Here is a 19227-nt window from a genome sequence, read left to right on the forward strand (position 1 = left end):
TTCATCTTGCAAAACTGAAAGTCTGTACCCATTGAATACTAACTCCGTATTTCTCCCTCTACCTGCAGCCCCTGGCAATCCCTGTTCACCTTTGTCTCTGAGTTGGATTCTTCTAGGTACCTCAGAGAAGTGGAATCATATAATACTTGTCCTTTTGTTCCTGGATTGTTTCAGCCCAATGTAAGATGTTTTCTGTTTAAGCCAGTGAGAAGATGGGAAACTTCTTGGGGGAAAGGCATCATGTCTTCTCTTTTTCTCCCCACGGCTGTGAAGGGTGCAAGGTATCTGGGTGTGCCAACCCTTAGCACAGTACCCTGTTTAGACTGGGTAAAGCACCTCAGTGTATGCAGACCTTTGTGATAAATGCAGCTACCTAATTCTTTGCGTGCCGTGGAGCTCTGCCTGGCAGACCTTCTCTCAGTTGCCCCCACTTCCCTTACAAACTGCTCACCTCCTGCCCTCTACTGGCAGGGAAAACTCTCCCCGTTTCCATGGTTTTGCGTTTAAATTCTGTTTTTCCAAACAAGTTTGTATCCCATATCCAGGGCGAATACTCCCTGTGTGCAAGGCCCTGGCAGTGTTCATGAGTGAGAGAAGGATGGAGAGATGTGAGCTTTAAGAAGAGCAACGTGCTCTTTCTGTGTCTGTGCATATCCAAGCCTGCTAATGTTTCTGGGGCCAGGGCAAGAATGGGGATGTAGCCTATGTCTGTTTAAATATTAGAAGCATATTTTATCAGAATTATTTAGGTAAATCTGACATTTCTAATTCTTGAAAAAATAAAACATTTAATATATTAAAAAGAAAGTACTTGAATCTCTACTATTCGGTCTCCATCTAGCTGCCAGTATAAAGAACTGCTACCTTGCGTTGGGCATGTCATGTCTGTACCTACATATAAACAAATTTAAGAGGAATGTGACTTGTTCAGTACTGCAGGGTGTTCCTCATGAGTCAGGTTGGCAGTGGTTGCAAATACTGTACTAATTTGTGAGCACCTCTGAAACCACAATTAGAATGTGCAGAGAAGCAAGGCATTGGATATTCGACCCAACTGGGAACCCGTGTTTCATTATGTGAGAATTTTTTTTGCATTTGTGCTATCTGGAAGGAAGGATTAACAAGATAATTTGTCTTTCCTTTTATCTAAACGTCTTTGCTGCCCAATGCCTCCCCACGCTCCAAAGCAGTGTCTGTCTCTGACATTGGTGATGTTATAGCCCACCACCCTTCAAGGTGCCTGGACACATTTGTCTTATTTCAAGGACACAGGGCAAGAGGTGTGCAGAAGCATTTCCCTGGGGCCTGATGGCATTTGTCACAAGAGTGTATGTTGAGGGTTGCAGATCTCACTGTGTCAGCACTGAACGCTGATCCCAGGTGACAGAGGTACCATGTGTTCTTTAATAAGGTTATATTTTGCGTTTGTGATGTTGGAGCCCTTTAAGATGCACGGTCCAGGGAAGGGCCCCTCTTGCTCAGGTCTAAGGATGGTACCAAACATATCAGGGTATTATAGCGAGGAAAGAGCAAACATGGTTCTTCAAGTCAAGAAGCGACAGACTCACAGAAGAGCTAGGACTGTTGTCCTTACACATTGGTGTACTCAGACCGCATACCCTGAGAGTGCTCACAGAGCTCACATAAACCCCGTGCACAGAGCTGAGAGTATTTGGTGATACTTCTCTGGTACCAGCAAAGCCTCTTAGTGCACGTGACTTTGATTATTTCTGTTTTCTTCTTGTTTTACTGGTTTTTCCATTCTTTTTTACTTTTGTATTGGTTTATGGATCATCTGATACTTTTTATCTTTATTTTGTTCTCAATTGCTCAGTAATACACCAATGAGACAGTATTACACTTTGTTGATTGGATGGCAAGGATAATATGGAAGACAATATTTATATCGTACATATGCAAAAAAAGTTTCCTTAAAGTTATAAAATAACACATTGCGTATAAATATCTATTGGTAATATTGTTGCCAATACAATTAGTTATCTTGTCTACAGTGGTATTTTTTTAAATTAATATATTGTAAAATACACATAACATAAAATTTACCGTCTTCACCATTTTTAAGAGTACAGTTCAGTGGCATTAAGTACATTTACATTGTTGTGCAGTCATCACTACCATCCATCTCCAGGTGGATCTCTGTTACTTAGTTACTATCATTGACCTCTTCCCCTGCTGTATTCATGATCTTTTCCATCAGCTAGGATACTTTGCCTGGCTGCTTCTGCTTAGAGGTTGGTGAAACAGTGATATTTGCCCCCAAGGGACATTTGGCAATGTCTGGATACATTTTTGGTTGTCATAACTGAGGAGGGAGGTCTGCCATTGGCATCTAGTGATAGGTAGAGAGCAGGAATGTTGTTAAGAGGTCCCTCCCCCAAAGAAACAACTATCAGTCCTAAATGAAAACAGTGCCAAAGTTGAGAAACCCTGGTTTAAGCCTGTAGAGGAAATGGTCCTGGACTCGCCATTGCTGAAAGACACCATGTTAAAAGCTAAACTTTTATAATTCCATATTCTAACAGAATGTGTAAATTGTTTTCCCTGAAATAAATTGAAATCAAAAGATTATTTTTGACTTCACATTTTTATACTGCTGTAATTTTGTTTATAATTTAAACTTCATAATTGCCTATTTTCATTTGTGCTTTTTTTCCTTTAATTACTTGCATCACCATTCATTCATTAGAAACAGTTATTATTGAGCAATTATTATATGCCAGGGTCTGGTTATACAGCAGTGAAAATGGTACATCTGTACCTTTGTGGAGCTTTCAGTCTAACTTATACTGAATGTAATACATACACAAATATAGGCTTTAGAATATGAAAAGTTCAAGGCCAAGAATCTTTAGAAATCCATTAGAAACATGGTAAGGTGCTTGACTCTACCCCACTGCTCCCTCTGTCTTCACTCCCCAACCCCACACACTTTTTTGAAACCCCCTTGGGCAGCTACCTCGGAGTTTCTTGCTGACTTACTAAAGCAGGGACACTTACCATGGTAGAGGTGGCATGCAAACGTTCTACCATGGTTCTCAGCCCCCTTGCAGGTTATGTGGGACCCCATGATTACTTCCGTCCAGAGAGCTCTAGGTAGAATTCCTGTCTGTCACTTCCAGGCAGAAGCATAGAAGAGCCTATGGGAGTTTGCCATGCTCTCTTCTTCCTCTGCCTGGTGACGGTGGAGGCCACGTGTTAATGTCTGGTTGACCTTGTGGAGCAGAGCTTCCATCCCATCCAGCCTTGGGTACCTAGCATGAATGAGAAAGAAACCTTTGTGGTACTGAGCCGCTGAGATTTCAGGGTTAATTTGTTATTTCTTCATAACCTAACCCTTCCTAACTAAGAAGTTCACATGAGTCACAGAGTATTTTATTTTTCAAGTAATTGCATGCCTGTACTTAGGCCTGGGCTAAGTGATATGAGGTGAAGAATAAGAAGGTTCTTTTTTTGTGTGTGTGCGGTACGCGGGCCTCTCACTGTTGTGGCCTCTCCCGTTGTGGAGCACGGGCTCCGGACGCACAGACTCAGCGGCCATGGCTCACGGGCCCAGCCGCTCCGCGGCATGTGGGATCTTCCCGGACCGGGGCACGAACCCGTGTCCCCTGCATCGGCAGGCGGACTCTCAACCACTGCGCCACCAGGGAAGCCCAAGAAGGTTCTTTTTAAGAAGCATGATCTTTTTGGAGACTGGAGAAGATGGAGCTGTAAGATTTAAACACAACTATCACAGAATAAGACACAGCAGAGCATTCATTAAGTGAATGTTTTTTGTATTCGTTTAGGACATAATGTAAACTGGGCTTTTAGTATGTGCTAAATGAACCTGGAGCCACACACTTGCTATTATAGTAAGTGTAAGTGGATGCAAGCTTTGAGGTCTCCTATTTTCCAGGAGGATAGCTCAGAAAGAGAACACAGAAGAGAACACACCCACATCGACTGACCTAAGATAAGTCCTTTAGACCAATAAAGTTGGAAGGGCCCTTAAAGATTGTTGGGACCAGTCCTCCCATCTTACAATTAGGGAAGCTGTTGTCTGTGGAAATGAAGTGATGGACTCAACACCTCAGAGCAGTTAAGTTCAGTGGTTCTTAAGTTTGGCTGCATGATAGAAACCCCCGAGGAGCTAAAAAAATTTTTACAAAGCTCCAGCACAACCAGACTTCTTAAATCAGAGTTTGGGGATGGGACACAGCATAGTATCTTTTTGCAAGCTCCTCATGGGATTCCAAGGTGCAGGAAGGGTTGAGAGCCACTGCTTTAGCTGACAGCCAGGACTTGAATACAGGGTTTAACTCCTAGTCGGTCTCCATTTCTGTGAGCCATGTGGCACCTCAGGGTCAGTACCAACTGCTTGCCTCCTGTTAACTCTGTTTTTACCAGCTTATCTTTTCTCTAGATCTTCTTCTTCTATGGGTAGATAAAGAAAACTTGTTTCTCCTACTCTACCATATATGCTGATTAGTAGCTCCAAATCTTTGTGTTGGGATTTGTCATTTGACGATGTTTTTATGATTACGTTCTCTTGCTGTGGTACCATGTAACATGGACATGAGTTGAGGTGTGGGAGAGGTCATGAAAAGATCAGACATTTCATTCAACTGGTATTTTTAAGCACCTACTAAGCATTATAGAATCACAGATCTACTGAGTTTAGAGCAATCTAGACCAGCACTCTCCAAGAGAACACTGTGCTACAGTTGGATGTTCTCTATCTGTATTGTCCAGTATGTCAGTCACTAGCCACATGTGGCTATTGGGCCCTTGAAATGTGGCTACATGAGAAAGTGAAGTTTTAATCGTATTTAACTTTAATGAATTCAATTTAAATAACCATGTATTGGCAAGTGCAGGTCTAGACCAATCCTCTACCTTATGCCACCCTCTATATTCTCAAGTGTTGTCCAGTATCATTTTCTAGATAGATGGTGACCAATCGGAGACCCCCACCTGTTCCTGATTCCCAGCTCCTGGCCTTGGAGAGGAGAAGGTCCACTCCAGGTGTGTGACCGAGCATTAATTTTGTGAAGGGTGTTAACATTCAGCCTCCTCTTTACCTCCAAAGACCCAGTTATTATGTAGTGAAGTCTTTTGTGCAGAAAGTTCAATGTCTCTGATCGTGTCATAAACCCTTTAATTTCAAATAAAACCATATTAACCGTAAGTGTTCAACCCTAGCAGCACTGTTAGAATCAAATACCTGTTAGAGAAAGCAATGTGTTCTTAAGGCTCTCATTCCCTCCCTCCCTCGCCCTGGATATACACAACCCCAGAAGTCTGTAGTTTTAGGATGCTGAGCTTGCAGCTCTCACTTCTTTGCTGCTGCTCTGGGCATTTTTATTCCTTATCAATTTTACTGTAACCAATACCATTGACTTATTTTTGGACCATGTTTTCACAAAACTGCCTATGCCTTTCCCTCCATACGCTTGGGGGGAGAGTCTTTTGAGGGGAGATTCATCTGAGAAAATATGGAATGCCAGCATTTCTGCCTCAGGGTTTAAAGATACCAGGCTCAGGTCCCAGCTTTCTGATCTGAAAAATGAGGGGTTGTCTGGGGGAGCTCTGTGGCTCTGCACCTGGCTGTCTCTGTGCTGCTTACCAGGGAGGCAGGGTGGAGAGCCATGTGGGAGACCAGAGCAGACGCGCTCCTGCTGGGCAGAGGGACATCCGCATTGGGAAGTCTTTCAGAGGACTCAGGGAGGAACATCTGGTTAGAGTCCCAGTGACACCACCCACTCTGCTGGAGATGAAGGGGATGAGGGAGCAATTCTAGAGTTTAATGAGATAAAAATCAACTCTCATCAGTCTCCATTTCCCACTTGTTTCCCACCTCTTGGAAATTTTATCTGCATCTTCATGGTAGTTGTTTGCTGGTCTCCTGTATGAAGTAAGTTTGATAAGAATAAAAGAGCTTTTTCACAGAAAGAAAAGAGCCTTGATTAATATTTTAAAAATCCCAACAACAGAAAACTGTACAAAAGAAAACCTCACTAACACAGGTAGCCATTGATATTTTGTCGGGACGTTATTCCAGTCAGACTTTAATATACAGTTTTAAATAAATGGAATCCTATCATAGATTTCATACTGTAACATGCCTTTTGTTAGATGCAGCAGAATGCCGTGGGTAGCTGCCTGACCGTAAATATCGGGCTGTGTCGTGCTTTACTTCTGTATTTACAGCTTCGGGAGTTGATACATTTGCTCATTTGTAAGATTGTCTCCTGGGGCCAAGGACAAATATATTTATGAAAAATTCTGACAAGGTGTTGCCACCTGCCCTCCAGAAAAGTTAAATCAGTCTGAACCCTTTTTGCTCACACCCATCCTGGGTGTCAGTAGTTTTATGTACTTTTGCTTAGCTGATGGATAGTGGTGCTAATAATCTTTTATTTGCGTCTCTTTTGTTACTGGTGAAGTTGAATAGTTTTTCACATATCGTCCATTTGTAGTTCTTACTTTGTGACTTGTATTCCGTGCACAGTTTTCTGTGAGGGTATTGGTTTTCTTTTTGATTTCTTACAACTGTTTGGATGTTAAGAGTATTCTATTAAATAATGCAGAATAACTGTTCCCTTCTCTCAATTTACTCTACATATGGTGTGTTTTATGATGGTTTTAAAGTTTTAGGTTATAGTCAAATTAATGAGTATTTCCCTACATTGTTCTGGCTTTTGTCTCACCCCTTAAAGGTACTTCCTTTCAAAGCTTTTACGAAGATTTGCCCACATTTTCTTATTGGTTTTATTTTTCTTTTCCCATTTAATTTCTATTTTCTTATTGGTTGGTTTTATTTTTCTTTTTTCATTTAATTTTTATTTTTTTTCATCTAAAATTTATTTTAATATGAGGGAGAATAGAACATGGACTCAATTTTTTTTTCCTAAATGGCTGCAAGTTTACCTACCACTACTGAAAAATCCCTTTTAACATTAATTTGCTATTTTGATGTCATCACGAATAAATTACCCATACGTGCTTGCATTTATTTCTGGACCTGCTATTATGTTTCATTTATCTGTCTATTTTAAAACCATTACCACAGTACTTTAATTTAAACCAATGCCGTAGTAGCTTTAATAATATACCTTAATATCTGGTAGTACAAGTCCCTCTAAATGTGGGACAGGAGAGAGCACTGAAAGACTTGTATAGAATAGTGATTCTTAAAATATGATCCATAGGGACTTCCCTGGTGGTGCAGTGGTTAAGAATCTGCCTGCCAATGCAGGAGACACGGGTTTGATCCCTGGTCCGGGAAGATCCCACATGCCGCGGAGCAACTAAGCCCGTGCGCCACAACTACTGAGCCTGTGCTCTAGAGTCCACGAGCCACGAATACTGAGCCTGTGCCACAACTACTGACGCCCATGCGCCTAGAGCCTGTGCTCCACCACGAGAGAAGCCACCACAATGAGAAACCCGTGCATGGCAAGGAAGAGTAGCCCCCGCTCGCTGTAACTAGAGAAAGCCTGCATGCAGCAGTGAAGACGCAACACAGCCAGAAATAAATAATTAATTTTAAAAAAATGATCCATAGGCCACCAGTACAGAACTACATGGGGATTTTTAACAACTGATATTCCTGGTCCCTGCCCAAGAGCTCCTGAACATAAGTTGTGTTGAGGAAACTTATTTATTTATTTACTTACCTAGCTAGCTAGCTAGCTAGTTAGCTGCGCTGGGTCTTACTTGTGGCATGTGGGATCTTTAGTTGCGGCATGTGAACTCTTAGCTGCGGCATGTGGGATCTAGTTCCCTGACCAGGGATCAAACCTGGGCCCCCTGTATTGGGAGTGCAGAGTCTTAGCCACTAGACCACCAGGGAAGTCCCAAGGAAACTCTTCTTACAAGCTCTCAGATGATTTTTAAGAACACCATAAGAAACTTAACACTCAGATACAACACGGTAAACAACAGTCAAGTTCCTTCTGTTTAAATATTAAAGAACACTACCTTTTTATTCATTACATCTTTTTTCACACACACACACACTGTATTTTATTTTTACAAGAGATAAACTGACACCAAGCATTGTAAATAGATGACCACAACAAAAGCAACAATGATTATAATTACCAAACACGAAACACACTCATACTATGTCATAATATTGACATTCAGTCCAGTAATCCTCCACTGCAACAGCTCCTTTACTTTGCAGTGAAAATTGATTTGTATACTTTTTACATCTGAGTCCTTGTGGGATTTTTTTTTTATTCAAACAGAAAGTCACAAAAATTATAATCATCCTCATCAGTTCACTCAGTTCCACGTAATTAATTATTTTTTTCATCGTGATCTTTTGTTAGCACTTTTATGAATTCATCAGTTTTCCATTAGAGTTCTAAAAATGCTTATTCATTCAGTTCAGCAGTATAGTCAGTTACCAGAAACGTGTACTTGTCAGATTCTTTTCCATGAATTCCTTGAAGATGAAACCCTTTTATAGGAACATATTTGCAGAAGCATCAGAGTACACCCAGAACTGTCTGTAAATGACAAAAGACTTAAAAATGACCATGGTTAAAGATTTGATGAAAGTTCATAATAATGCAATTGACAAGGAAATTTAGTTATTTCTGAGATATACATTTTAAAGTAATAACTAGAATTAGGACTTATAACATTATACCAGAACATATAAGATTTTTAGAAATTTCATGTAATGTCTGAAACATTTATATTAACATATTTCCATACAAATAACCCAAAGAAAGTTTAGTATTAGTTGTGTTTTTCTTGTTTGTTTGTTTATACTATAGGTTCTTATTAGTCATCAGTTTTATACACATCAGTGTATACATGTCAATCCCAATCGCCCAATTCAGCACACCACCATCCCCACCCCACCATGGTTTTCCCCCCTTGGTGTCCATATGTTTGTTCTCTACATCTGTGTCTCGACTTCTGCCCTGCAAACTGGTTCATCTGTACCATTTTTCTAGGTTCCACATACATGCATTAATATACGATATTTGTTTTTCTCTTTCTGACTTCACGCTGCATGACAGTCTCTAGATCCATCCACGTCTCAACAAATGACTCAATTTTGTTCCTTTTTATGACTGAGTAGTATTCCATTGTATATATGTACCACAACTTCTTTATCCATTTGTCTGTCGATGGGCATCTAGGTTGCTTCCATGACCTGGCTATTGCAAAGAGTGCTGCAATGAACATTGGGGTGCATGTGTGTTTTGGAATTATGGTTTTCTCTGGGTATATGCCTAGTAGTGGGATTACTGGATCATATGGTAATTCTATTTTTAGTTTTTTAAGGAACTCCGTACTGTTCTCCATAGTGGCTGTATCCATTTACATTCCCACCAACAGTGCAAGAGGGTTGCCTTTTCTCCACAACCTCTCTAGCATTTGTTGTTTGTAGATATTCTGAGGATGCCCATTCTAACTGGTGTGAGGTGACACCTCATTGCAGTTTTGACTTGCATTTCTCTAATAATTAGTGATGTTGAGCAGCTTTTCATGTGATTCTTGGCCATCTGTATATCTTCTTTGGAGAAATGTCAATTTAGGTCTTCTGCCCATTTTTGGATTGGGTTGTTTTTTTAATATTGCACTGCATGAGGTGTTTATATATATTGGAGATTAATCCTTTGTCCGTTGATTCCTTTGCAAATATTTTCTCCCACTCTGAGAGTTGTCTTTTCATCTTGTTTATGGTTTCCTTTGCTGTGCAAAAGCTTTTAAGTTCCATTAGGTCCCATTTATTTTTGTTTTTATTTCCATTACTCTAGGAGGTGGATCAAAAAAGATCTTGCTGTGATTATGTCAAAGAGTGTTCTTCCTATGTTTTCCTCTAAGAGTTTTATAGTGTCTGGTCTTATATTTAGGTATTGAATCCATTTTGAGTTTATTTTTGTGTATGGTGTTAGGGGGTGTTCTAATTTCATTCTTTTACATGTAGCTGTCCAGTTTTCCCAGCACCACTTATTGAAGAGACTGTCTTTTCTCCATTGTATATCTTTGCCTCCTTTGTCATAGATTAGTTGACCATATATATAGGTGCGTGGATTTATCTCTGGGCTTTCTATCTTGTTCCATTGATGTGTGTTTCTGTTTTTCTGCCAGTACCATATTGTCTTGATTACGGTAGCTTTTAGTATATTCTGAAGTCAGGGAGTCTGCTTACTCCAGCTCCGTTTTTTTCCCTCAAGACTGCTTCAGCTATGCGGGGTCTTTTCTGTCTCCATACAAACTTTAAGATGATTTGTTATAGTTCCGTAAAAAATGCCATTGGTAATTTGACAGGGATTTCATTGAATCTGTAGATTGCTCTGGGTAGTATAGTCATTTTCACAATATTGATTCTTCCAATCCAAGAACATGGTATATCTCTCCATCTGTTGGTATCATCTTTAATTTCTTTCATCAGTGTCTTATAGTTTTCTGCATACAGGTCTTTTGTTTCCCTAGGTAGGTTTATTCCTAGATATTTTATTCTTTTTGTTGCAATGGTAAATGCGAGTGTTTCCATAATTTCTCTTTCAGATTTTTCATCATTAGTGTATAGGAATGCAAGAGATTTCTGTGCATTAATTTTGTATCCTGCAACTTTACCAAATTCATTGATTAGTTCTAGTAGTTTTCTGGTGGCATCTTTAGGATTCTCTATGTATAGTATCATGTGATCTGCAAACAGGGACAGTTTTACTTCTTCTTTTTCAATTTGTATTCCTTTTATTTCTTTTTCTTCTCTGATTGCCATGGCTAGGACTTCCAAAACTATGTTGAATAATGGTGGTGAGAGTGGACATCCTTGTCTTGTTCCTGATCTTAGAGGAAATGCTTTCAGTTTTTCACCATTGAGAATGATGTTTGCTGTGGGTTTGTCATATATGGCCTTTATTATGTTGAGGTAGGTTCCTTCTGTGCCCACTTTCTGGAGAGTTTTTATCATAAATAGGTGTTGAATTTTGTCAAAAGCCTTTTCTGCATCTATTGAGATGATCATATAGTATTTATCCCTTAATTTGTTAATGTGGTGTATCACATTGATTGATTTGCATATATTGAAGAATCCTTGCATCCCTGGGATAAATCCCACTTGATCATGGTGTATGATCCTTTTAATGTATTGTTGGATTCTGTTTGCTAGTATTTTGTTGAGGATTTTTGCATCTATATTCATCAGTGATATTGGTCTGTAATTTCCTTTTTTTGTAGTATCTTTATCTGGTTTTGGTATTAGGGTGATGGTGACCTCATAGAATGAGTTTGGGAGTGCTCCTTCCTCTGCAGTTGTTTGGAAGAGTTTGAGAAGGGTGGGTGTTAACTCTTCTCTAAATGTTTGATAGCATTCACCTGTGAAGCCATCTGATCCTGAACTTTTCTTCGTTGGAAGATTTTTATTTTATTTTATTTTATTTATTTTTTTGTTTTTGTTTTTTTGCGGTATGCGGGCCTCTCACTGTTGTGGACTCTCCCGTTGCAGAGCACAGGCTCTGGACGCACAGGCTCAGCGGCCGTGGCTCACGGGCCCAGCCGCTCCTTGGCATGTGGGATCTTCCCAGACCGGGGAACGAACTCGTGTCCCCTGCATCGGCAGGCGGACTCTCAACCACTGCGCCGCCAGGGAAGCCCTTGTTGGAAGATTTTTAATCACAGTTTCAATTTCATTACTTGTGATTGGTCTGTTCATATTTTCTGTTTCTTCCTGGTTCAGTCCTGGAAGGTTATACCTATCTAAGAATTTGTCCATTTCTTCCAGGTTGTCCATTTTATTGGCCTAGAGTTGCTTGTAGTAGTCTCTTAGGGTGCTTTGTATTTCTGCGGTGTCTGTTGTAACTTCTCCTTTTTCATTTCTAATTTTATTGATTTGAGTCCTCTCTCTCTTTTTCTTGATGAGTCTGGCTAATGGTTTATCAATTTTGTTTTTCTTCTGAAAGAACCAGCTTTTAGTTGTATTGATCTTTGCTATTGTTTTCTTTGTTTCTATTTCATTTATTTCTGCTCTGATCTTTATGATTTCTTTCCTTCTGCTAACTTTGGGTTCTGTTTGTTCTTCTTTCTCTAGTTTCTTTAGGTGTAAGGTTAGATTGTTTGAGATTTTTCTTGTTTCTTGAGGTAGGCTTGTATAGCTATAAACTTCCCTCTTAGAACTGCTTTTGCTGCATCCCATAGGTTTTGGATCGTCGTGTTTTCATTGTCATTTGTCTCTAGGTGTTTTTTGATTTCCTCTTTGCTTTCTTCAGTGATCTCTTGGTTATTTAGTAACGTATTGTTCAGCCTCCATATGTTTGTGCTTTTTACCCCGTAATTCATTTCTAACCTCATAGCATTATGGTCAGAAAAGATGCTTGATATGATTTCAATTTTTTTAAATTTGCTGAGGCTTGATTTGTGACCCAAGATGTGATCTATCCTGGAGAATGTTCTATGTGCACTTGAGAAGAAAGTGTAATCTGCTGTTTTTGGATGGAATGTCCTATAAATATCAATTAAATCTACCTGGTCTATTGTGTCATTTAAAGCTTCTGTTTCCTTATTTATTTTCATTCTGGATGATCTGTCCATTGGTTTAAGTGAGGTGTTGAAGTCCCCCACTATTATTGTGTTACTGTCAATTTTGTCTTTTATAGCTGTTAGCAGTTGCCTTATGTATTGAGGTCCTCCTATGTTGGGTGCATATATATTTATAATTGTTATATATTCTTCTTGGATTGATCCCTTGATCATTATGTAGTGTCCTTCCTTGTCTCTTGTAACATTCTTTATTTTAAAGTCTATTTCATCTGATATGAGTATAGCTACTCCAGCTTTCTTTTGATTTCCATTTGTATGGAATATCTTTTTCCGTCCCCTCACTTTCAGTCTGTATGTGTCTGTAGGTCTGAAGTGGGTCTCTTGTAGACAGCATATAGATGGGTCTTGTTTCTGTATCCATTCAGCAAGCCTGTGTCTTTTGGTTGGAGCATTTAATCCATTCATGTTTAAGGTAATTATCGATATGTATGTTTCTGTGATCATTTTCTTAATTGTTTTGGGTTTGTTTTTGTAGGTCCTTTTCTTCTCTTGTGTTTCCCACTTAGAGAAGTTCCCTTAGCATTTGTTGTAGAGCTGATTTGGTGGTGCTGAATTCTCTTAGCTTTTGCTTGTCTGTAAAGCTTTTGATTTCTCCATCAAATCTGAATGAGATCCTTGCTGGATAGAGTAATCTTGGTTGTAGTTTCTTCCCTTTCATCACTTTAAGTATATCATATCACTCCCTTCTGGCTTGTAGAGTTTCTGCTGAGAAATCAGCTGTTAACCTTATGGGAGTTTCCTTGTGTGTTATTTGTCGTTTTTCCCTTGCTGCTTTCAGTAATTTTTCTTTGTCTTTAATTTTTCTCAGTTTAATTACTGTGTGTCTCGGCATGTTTCCCTTTGGGTTTATCCTGTATGGGACTCGCTGCGCTTCTTGGACTTGGGTGGCTATTTCCTTTGCATGTTAGGGAAGTTTTCAACTATAATCTCCAAATATTTTCTCTGGTTCTTTCTGTGTCTCTTCTCCTTCTGGGACCCCTATAATGTGAATGTTGTTGCGTTTAATGTTGTCCCAGAGGTCTCTTAGGCTGTCTTCATTTCTTTTCATTCTTTCTTCTTTATTCTGTTCCGCTGCAGTGAATTCCACCATTCTGTCTTCCAGGTCACTTATCCGTGCTTTTGCCTCAGGTATTCTGCTATTGATTCCTTCTAGTGTAGTTTTCATTTCAGTTATTGTACTGTTCATCTCTGTTTGTTTGTTCTTTAAATCTTCTAGGTCTTTGTTAAACATTTCTTGCATCTTCTCGATCTTTGCCTCCATTCTCTTTCGAGGTCCTGGATCATCTTCACTATCAGTATTCTTAATTCTTTTTCTGGAAGGTTGCCTATCACCACTTCATTTAGTTGTTTTTCTGGGGTTTTATCTTGTTCCTTCATCTGGTACATAGCCTTCTGCCTTTTGATCTTGTCTATCTTTCTGTGAATGTGGTTTTTTGTTCCACAGGCTGCAGGATTGTAGTTCTTCTTGCTTCTGCTGTCTGCCCTCTTGTGGATGAGGCTGTCTAAGAGGCTTGATGGGAGGGACTGGTGGTGGGTAGAGCTGACTGTTCTTAATTACATCTTTGTGTTAATTACATGTGTACAGGTGTCAGTTATATATCCTGTCACTAAACATATTTTGAATATTTATGTAGTCCAAGTGCTATGTATGCTGAGAGTACAAGGATAACACCTTGTATTTGAGATTTGACTTTACGATGTGTGGTCATAGGCCCTAATTACACACACACACACACACACACACACACACACACACACACACACCCTCAAGCTCCTATTATACTCTAGGTTAAAGTAAAATTACTGCTCGCAGTTAGGTTGGGGAAAAATATGTGGACAACTTGAATGGAATTATGGAGAGCAGTTTGCTAGTTGTAAGGTAATCCAAAAAAAAAAGTGAGTGCGTTGGATGATGGGAGAGAGAGTAAAGAAACAGCAGCATCACATTGGGCAAACCAAAGAAGCTTTCCTGGATGGGAGAAAGAACAGTACGGCAGCTAGAATTAAAGACTCAGTAATTTGCATTGAGAAGCAGAAGAACACTTTATTAAATCTACCTGTGCTTCCTGAATTTCTCATGTCATTCAGTCTTTTACCTTGATACACTGGGATTATGTTATCAGCAAATTTTCTACCTGAGCTTGTCACTTATGGCAACACAGGTATTTTGTTCAACTCGCTTTGTTTAAAACGTGTTATTTATCTTCACTTACGATCATGTTAGGGTAGCCATCCTAGCCAACAAGACAGGACATTGAATACCGGCTAAATGCTTCATAACTGTGCCTTTTTGTGTTTGTCACTTGCCTTTCCTTAGATTCGGGAATACCCCATTGATGTCCAAAGCAACCAGCTTCCCTTCCTGCGGAATCCAGATATCCTGGTGGGAGAAAATGACCTAACTGCCCTTAGCTATCTACATGAGCCTGCAGTTTTGCATAACTTAAAGGTCCGTTTCCTGGAGTCCAACCATATCTACACTTACTGTGGTAAGTGGGGTATCTATTGGCTGTGTGTGTTTGAAAGTGCTTACAGTCTTTAGACTTTACCTGTTAAACTCCAGTGGTTAAGAATCCTACTTTCACTCTCATTATAAGTGCCTCTCATCTGAGACCCTTGAAATGTTTGCAGTCAGTGAATGTGGCTTAATTAGGCTGCCATACCTCTCTGTGGGAGGACTGGTGTTAATCACAGCTCAAGCAGGGAAGAATTGGGCCACACCTTGTGGCTTGATGGTCAGGCACATTCCTGGAGTCAGTAGGAAAGCAGTAAATCCACCCCAATGTGCCAGCTCAGGCGTTTGCTCTCACTGTGGAGCGCACTGATGCAAATGTACAGCTGGCTTGTTTTTGTTTTTTATTGACTTTTTATTTTATATTGGAGTATAGGTGATTAATAATGTGTTAGTTTCAGGTGTACAGCGAAGTGATTTAGTTATACATATATGTGTATCTCTTCTTTTTCAAATTCTTTTCCCCTTTAGGTTGTTACATAGTATTGAGCAGAGTTCCCTGTGCTATAAGTAGGTCCTTGTTTGTTATCCATTTTAAATATAGCATTGTGTACGTGTCAGTCCCAGACCCCCTATCTCTCCCCACCACACTTCCTTCTGGTAACTGTGAGTTGATTCTCCAAGTCTGTGAGTCTGTTTCTGTTTTGTAAATAACTTCATTTGTACCCTTTTTTTTTTAAGATTCTGTGTATAAGCGATATCATGATATTTGTCTTTCTCTGTCTGACTTACTTCATTCAGTATGACAGTCTCTGTGTCCATCCATGTTGCTGCACATGGCATTATTTCATTCTTTTTATGGCTGAGTAATATTCCATTGTATATATGTACCACATCTTCTTTACCCATTCTTCTATCGATGGACATTTAGGTTGCTTCCATGTCTTGGCTATCATAAACTGCAGTGAACATTCGGGTGCATGTTTTTGTTTTCTGCTTGAGAAAGGGTTGCCTTTCTGTCTGACCCTCTCACTTGCCCACGTGCAAACATGTGCCTGATGAATATTTGTTGAATTCATGATCAGAAACCATGACAAATGCTTTTTTAAATTTACTTTTTAATTGAAATATAATTGATTTACAATGTTGTGTTAATTTCTATATCCTGGTTTATCCCAGGATATTGAATATAGTTCCCTGTGCTATGCAGTAGGACCTTGTTATTTATCCATTCTATATGTAGTCGTTTGCATCTACTAACCCCAAATTCCCATTCCATCCCTCCCCCACCCCACTCCCCCTTGGCAACCACAAGTCTGTCCTCTACATATGTGAGTCTTTTTCTGTTTCATAGGTAGGTTCATTTGTGCCATATTTTAGATTCCACATATAAGTGATATCATATGGTATTTGTCTTTCTGACTTCACTTAGTATGATAATCTCTGTTTGCATCTATGTTGCTGCAAATGGCATTATTTCGTTCTTTTTTATGGCTGAGTAGTATTCATATATATACACACGCACATACACACACACACAAATACATAAACACACATACACACAGACACACCCCACATCATCTTTATCCATTCATCTGTTGATGGACATTTAGGTTGTTTCCATGTCTTGGCTATTGTAAATAGTGCTTCTATGAACATAGGGGTGCATGTATCTTTTTGACTTGCAGTTTTGTCTGTATATATGCCCAGGAGTGGGGTTGCTGGATCATGTGGTAATTCTATTTTTAGTTTTCTGAGGAACCTGCATACTGTTCTCCATAGTGGCTGCACCAACTTACATTCCCACCAACAGTGTAGGAGGGTTCCCTTTTCTCCATACATCTCCAGCATTTGTTATTAGTAGACTTTTTAATGGTGGCCATTCTGACTGGTATGAGGTGGTGCCTCACTGTAGTTTTGATTTGCATTTCTCTCATAATTAGCGATGTTGAGCAGCTTTTCATGTGCCTGTTGGTCATCTGTATGTCTTCTTTGGTGAAATGCCTATTTAGGTCTTCTGCCCATTTTTTGATTGGGTTGTCTGTTTTTCTGTTGTTGAGTTGTATGAGCTCTATGTATATTTTGGAAATTAAGCCCTTGTTGATTGCATTGTTTGCAAGTATTTTCTCCCATTCTGTAGGTTGTCTTGTCTTTTCTTTTTTATGGTTTCCTTTGCTGTGCAAAAGCTTGTGAGTTTGATTAGGTCCCATTTGTTTATTTTTGTTTTTATTTCTATTGTCTTGGGAGACTGACCCAAGAAAACATTGGTATGATTTATGTGCCATGACAGATGCTTTAAAGAAATGTCCTAAAACTTCTCTCACATTTTTCTTGAAATTTCTCAATTTCCCCCATCCCACATTTTGGCTTCTCTTTTTTAGACTATTGTTAAGTGCTATGGTGAAAACAAGAACCCTAGTTTGAGGGGCAAAGCATTTTAGGATCTGTTTGCAGAGGCAGCTGAGGGCTTCTTTGTGGGGGGTTGTCCCATTTGTCCTTCAGTGCCTTGGTCTTATCTGTGATCCTAGGTGAGCCCTCAGGGGGTCAGGGTTCTTTTCATTGTGATATCCCACTTTGGTTTGGAATTGGCCAGCTGGCTGCTAAGTTAGGGTGAGCTTCTATGCCAGATTTCGGGAGCTGGAAATACCATGTTGATTTCAGTGCTTGAGGGAGTTTCCCAAAGCTCCTTTCCCCCAGTTGTTAGTGAGAGTTTTATTTGAAAGAAGCCCTCAGTAAGTGGGGTTTTTTTTTTTTTTCAAAAAGATTTTTGAAAATCTCCCTTTTTGGAGAAAGGGATAAATGACCACCAGCTTCGCTTTTTACAGGCATCCCTTCTAAGAGAGGTCCGGGTGTCTGCATGCATCTATCCAAGCGTACCTTGGCTCTTCCAGCTTCAGCCTTCAGAGTGACTGATGTAGCGCAGAATTCTAAGTCATCAAGAAGCACTCTTACCTGCTGTGGAGGGGGCTGAGACATTTTAGGAAAATGTGTGACCTCAGAGTAAAATATCAAAATTTGAATGGGATGAATTAGGGTTTTAGACAACTCTCAATAACCAGTAGAACATGAGAGGCTGTTTTTACGGCGAATGACTTGGAGAATTCTCTTATTAATTGGAGTTTTTCTCAGTTCTGGGCCTTATTTTTCATTCCAGGTTGTATTTTCAGGAAAACTTTCATCTGGAGAGGACTTTGTCTTTATCTTTTTCCTCTCCTTGCCCTTTCTTCTTTACTTGGGCAATGTGGTTTATTAAGTTTCACGTTTCTTTCTCTCTCTCTCCTTCTCTCTCGTATTTTTTCCCTTTTTAATAGACTTTACGTTTTACAGCAATTTTAGGCTGAGAGCAAAACTGAGTGGAAGGTACACAGACTTCCCATATAACCCCTTTCCCAACACATGCAGAGCCTTCCCCACTATCACCATTCTGCTCAAGAGTGAAACATTTGTTAAAATCGATGAACCCACAATGACACATCGCTATCACCCAAAGTCCATAGTTCACATTAGGCCACTCTTGGTGTTGTGTGTTCTGCGGGTTTAGACAAATGTATAATGACATGTAGCCACCGTTATGGTATCATAACAGTAGTTTCACTGCCCTAAAAGTCATCTGTGCTCTGCCTGTTCGTCCCTCTCTCCCCACTAAACCCCTGGCAACAACTGAGTTTTTCTACTGTCTCTATAATTTTGCCTTTAGAGAATATCATATGGTGTAGTCACAGTGTATAGCCTTTTCGAATTGGCTTCTTTCACCTAGTAATATGTATTTAAGTTTTCTCCATGTCTTTTCATATCTTGATAAATCATTTCTTTATAACACTGATATTCCATTATTCAATGTACCACAGTTTGTCCATTCACCTACTGTAGAACATCGTTGCTTCTGAGTTTTGGCAATTATGAATATAGCTGTTATAAACATCCACGTGCAGGTTTCTGTGTGGATATGTGTTCGACTCCTTTAGCTAAATACCAAGGAGTGTGATTATTGGATCATATGGTAAGATTATGTTTAGTTTCATAAGGAGCTTCCAAAGTGGCTGTGCCCTTTTGCATTACCACCAGTGATGAAATAAGAGTTCCCTTTGCTCCACATCCTCTCCAGCATTTGACCTTGCCGGTGTTCTGGATTTGGGCCATGCTATTAGGTGTATAGTGGTATCTCATTGGTGTTTCAGTCTGCATTTCCCTAATGACTTACG

At 39.7% G+C, this 19227-nt stretch overlaps 1 protein-coding gene across 2 annotated transcripts in view; it reads left to right on the forward strand.

Moving 5' to 3' along the window:
* MYO5B (myosin VB) overlaps positions 1-19227 on the forward strand; it is a 386602-nt gene that overhangs the window by 159979 nt on the left and 207396 nt on the right. For both annotated transcript variants that reach the window (XM_067699124.1, XM_067699125.1), the window contains exon 3: positions 14891-15062. In XM_067699124.1, the coding sequence (XP_067555225.1) occupies positions 14891-15062 (172 nt within the window). The remainder of the gene's footprint in view (positions 1-14890; positions 15063-19227) is intronic.

The sequence above is a fragment of the Pseudorca crassidens genome, chromosome 12 (assembly GCF_039906515.1).
Source record: "Pseudorca crassidens isolate mPseCra1 chromosome 12, mPseCra1.hap1, whole genome shotgun sequence".
Taxonomy (NCBI): domain Eukaryota; kingdom Metazoa; phylum Chordata; class Mammalia; order Artiodactyla; family Delphinidae; genus Pseudorca; species Pseudorca crassidens.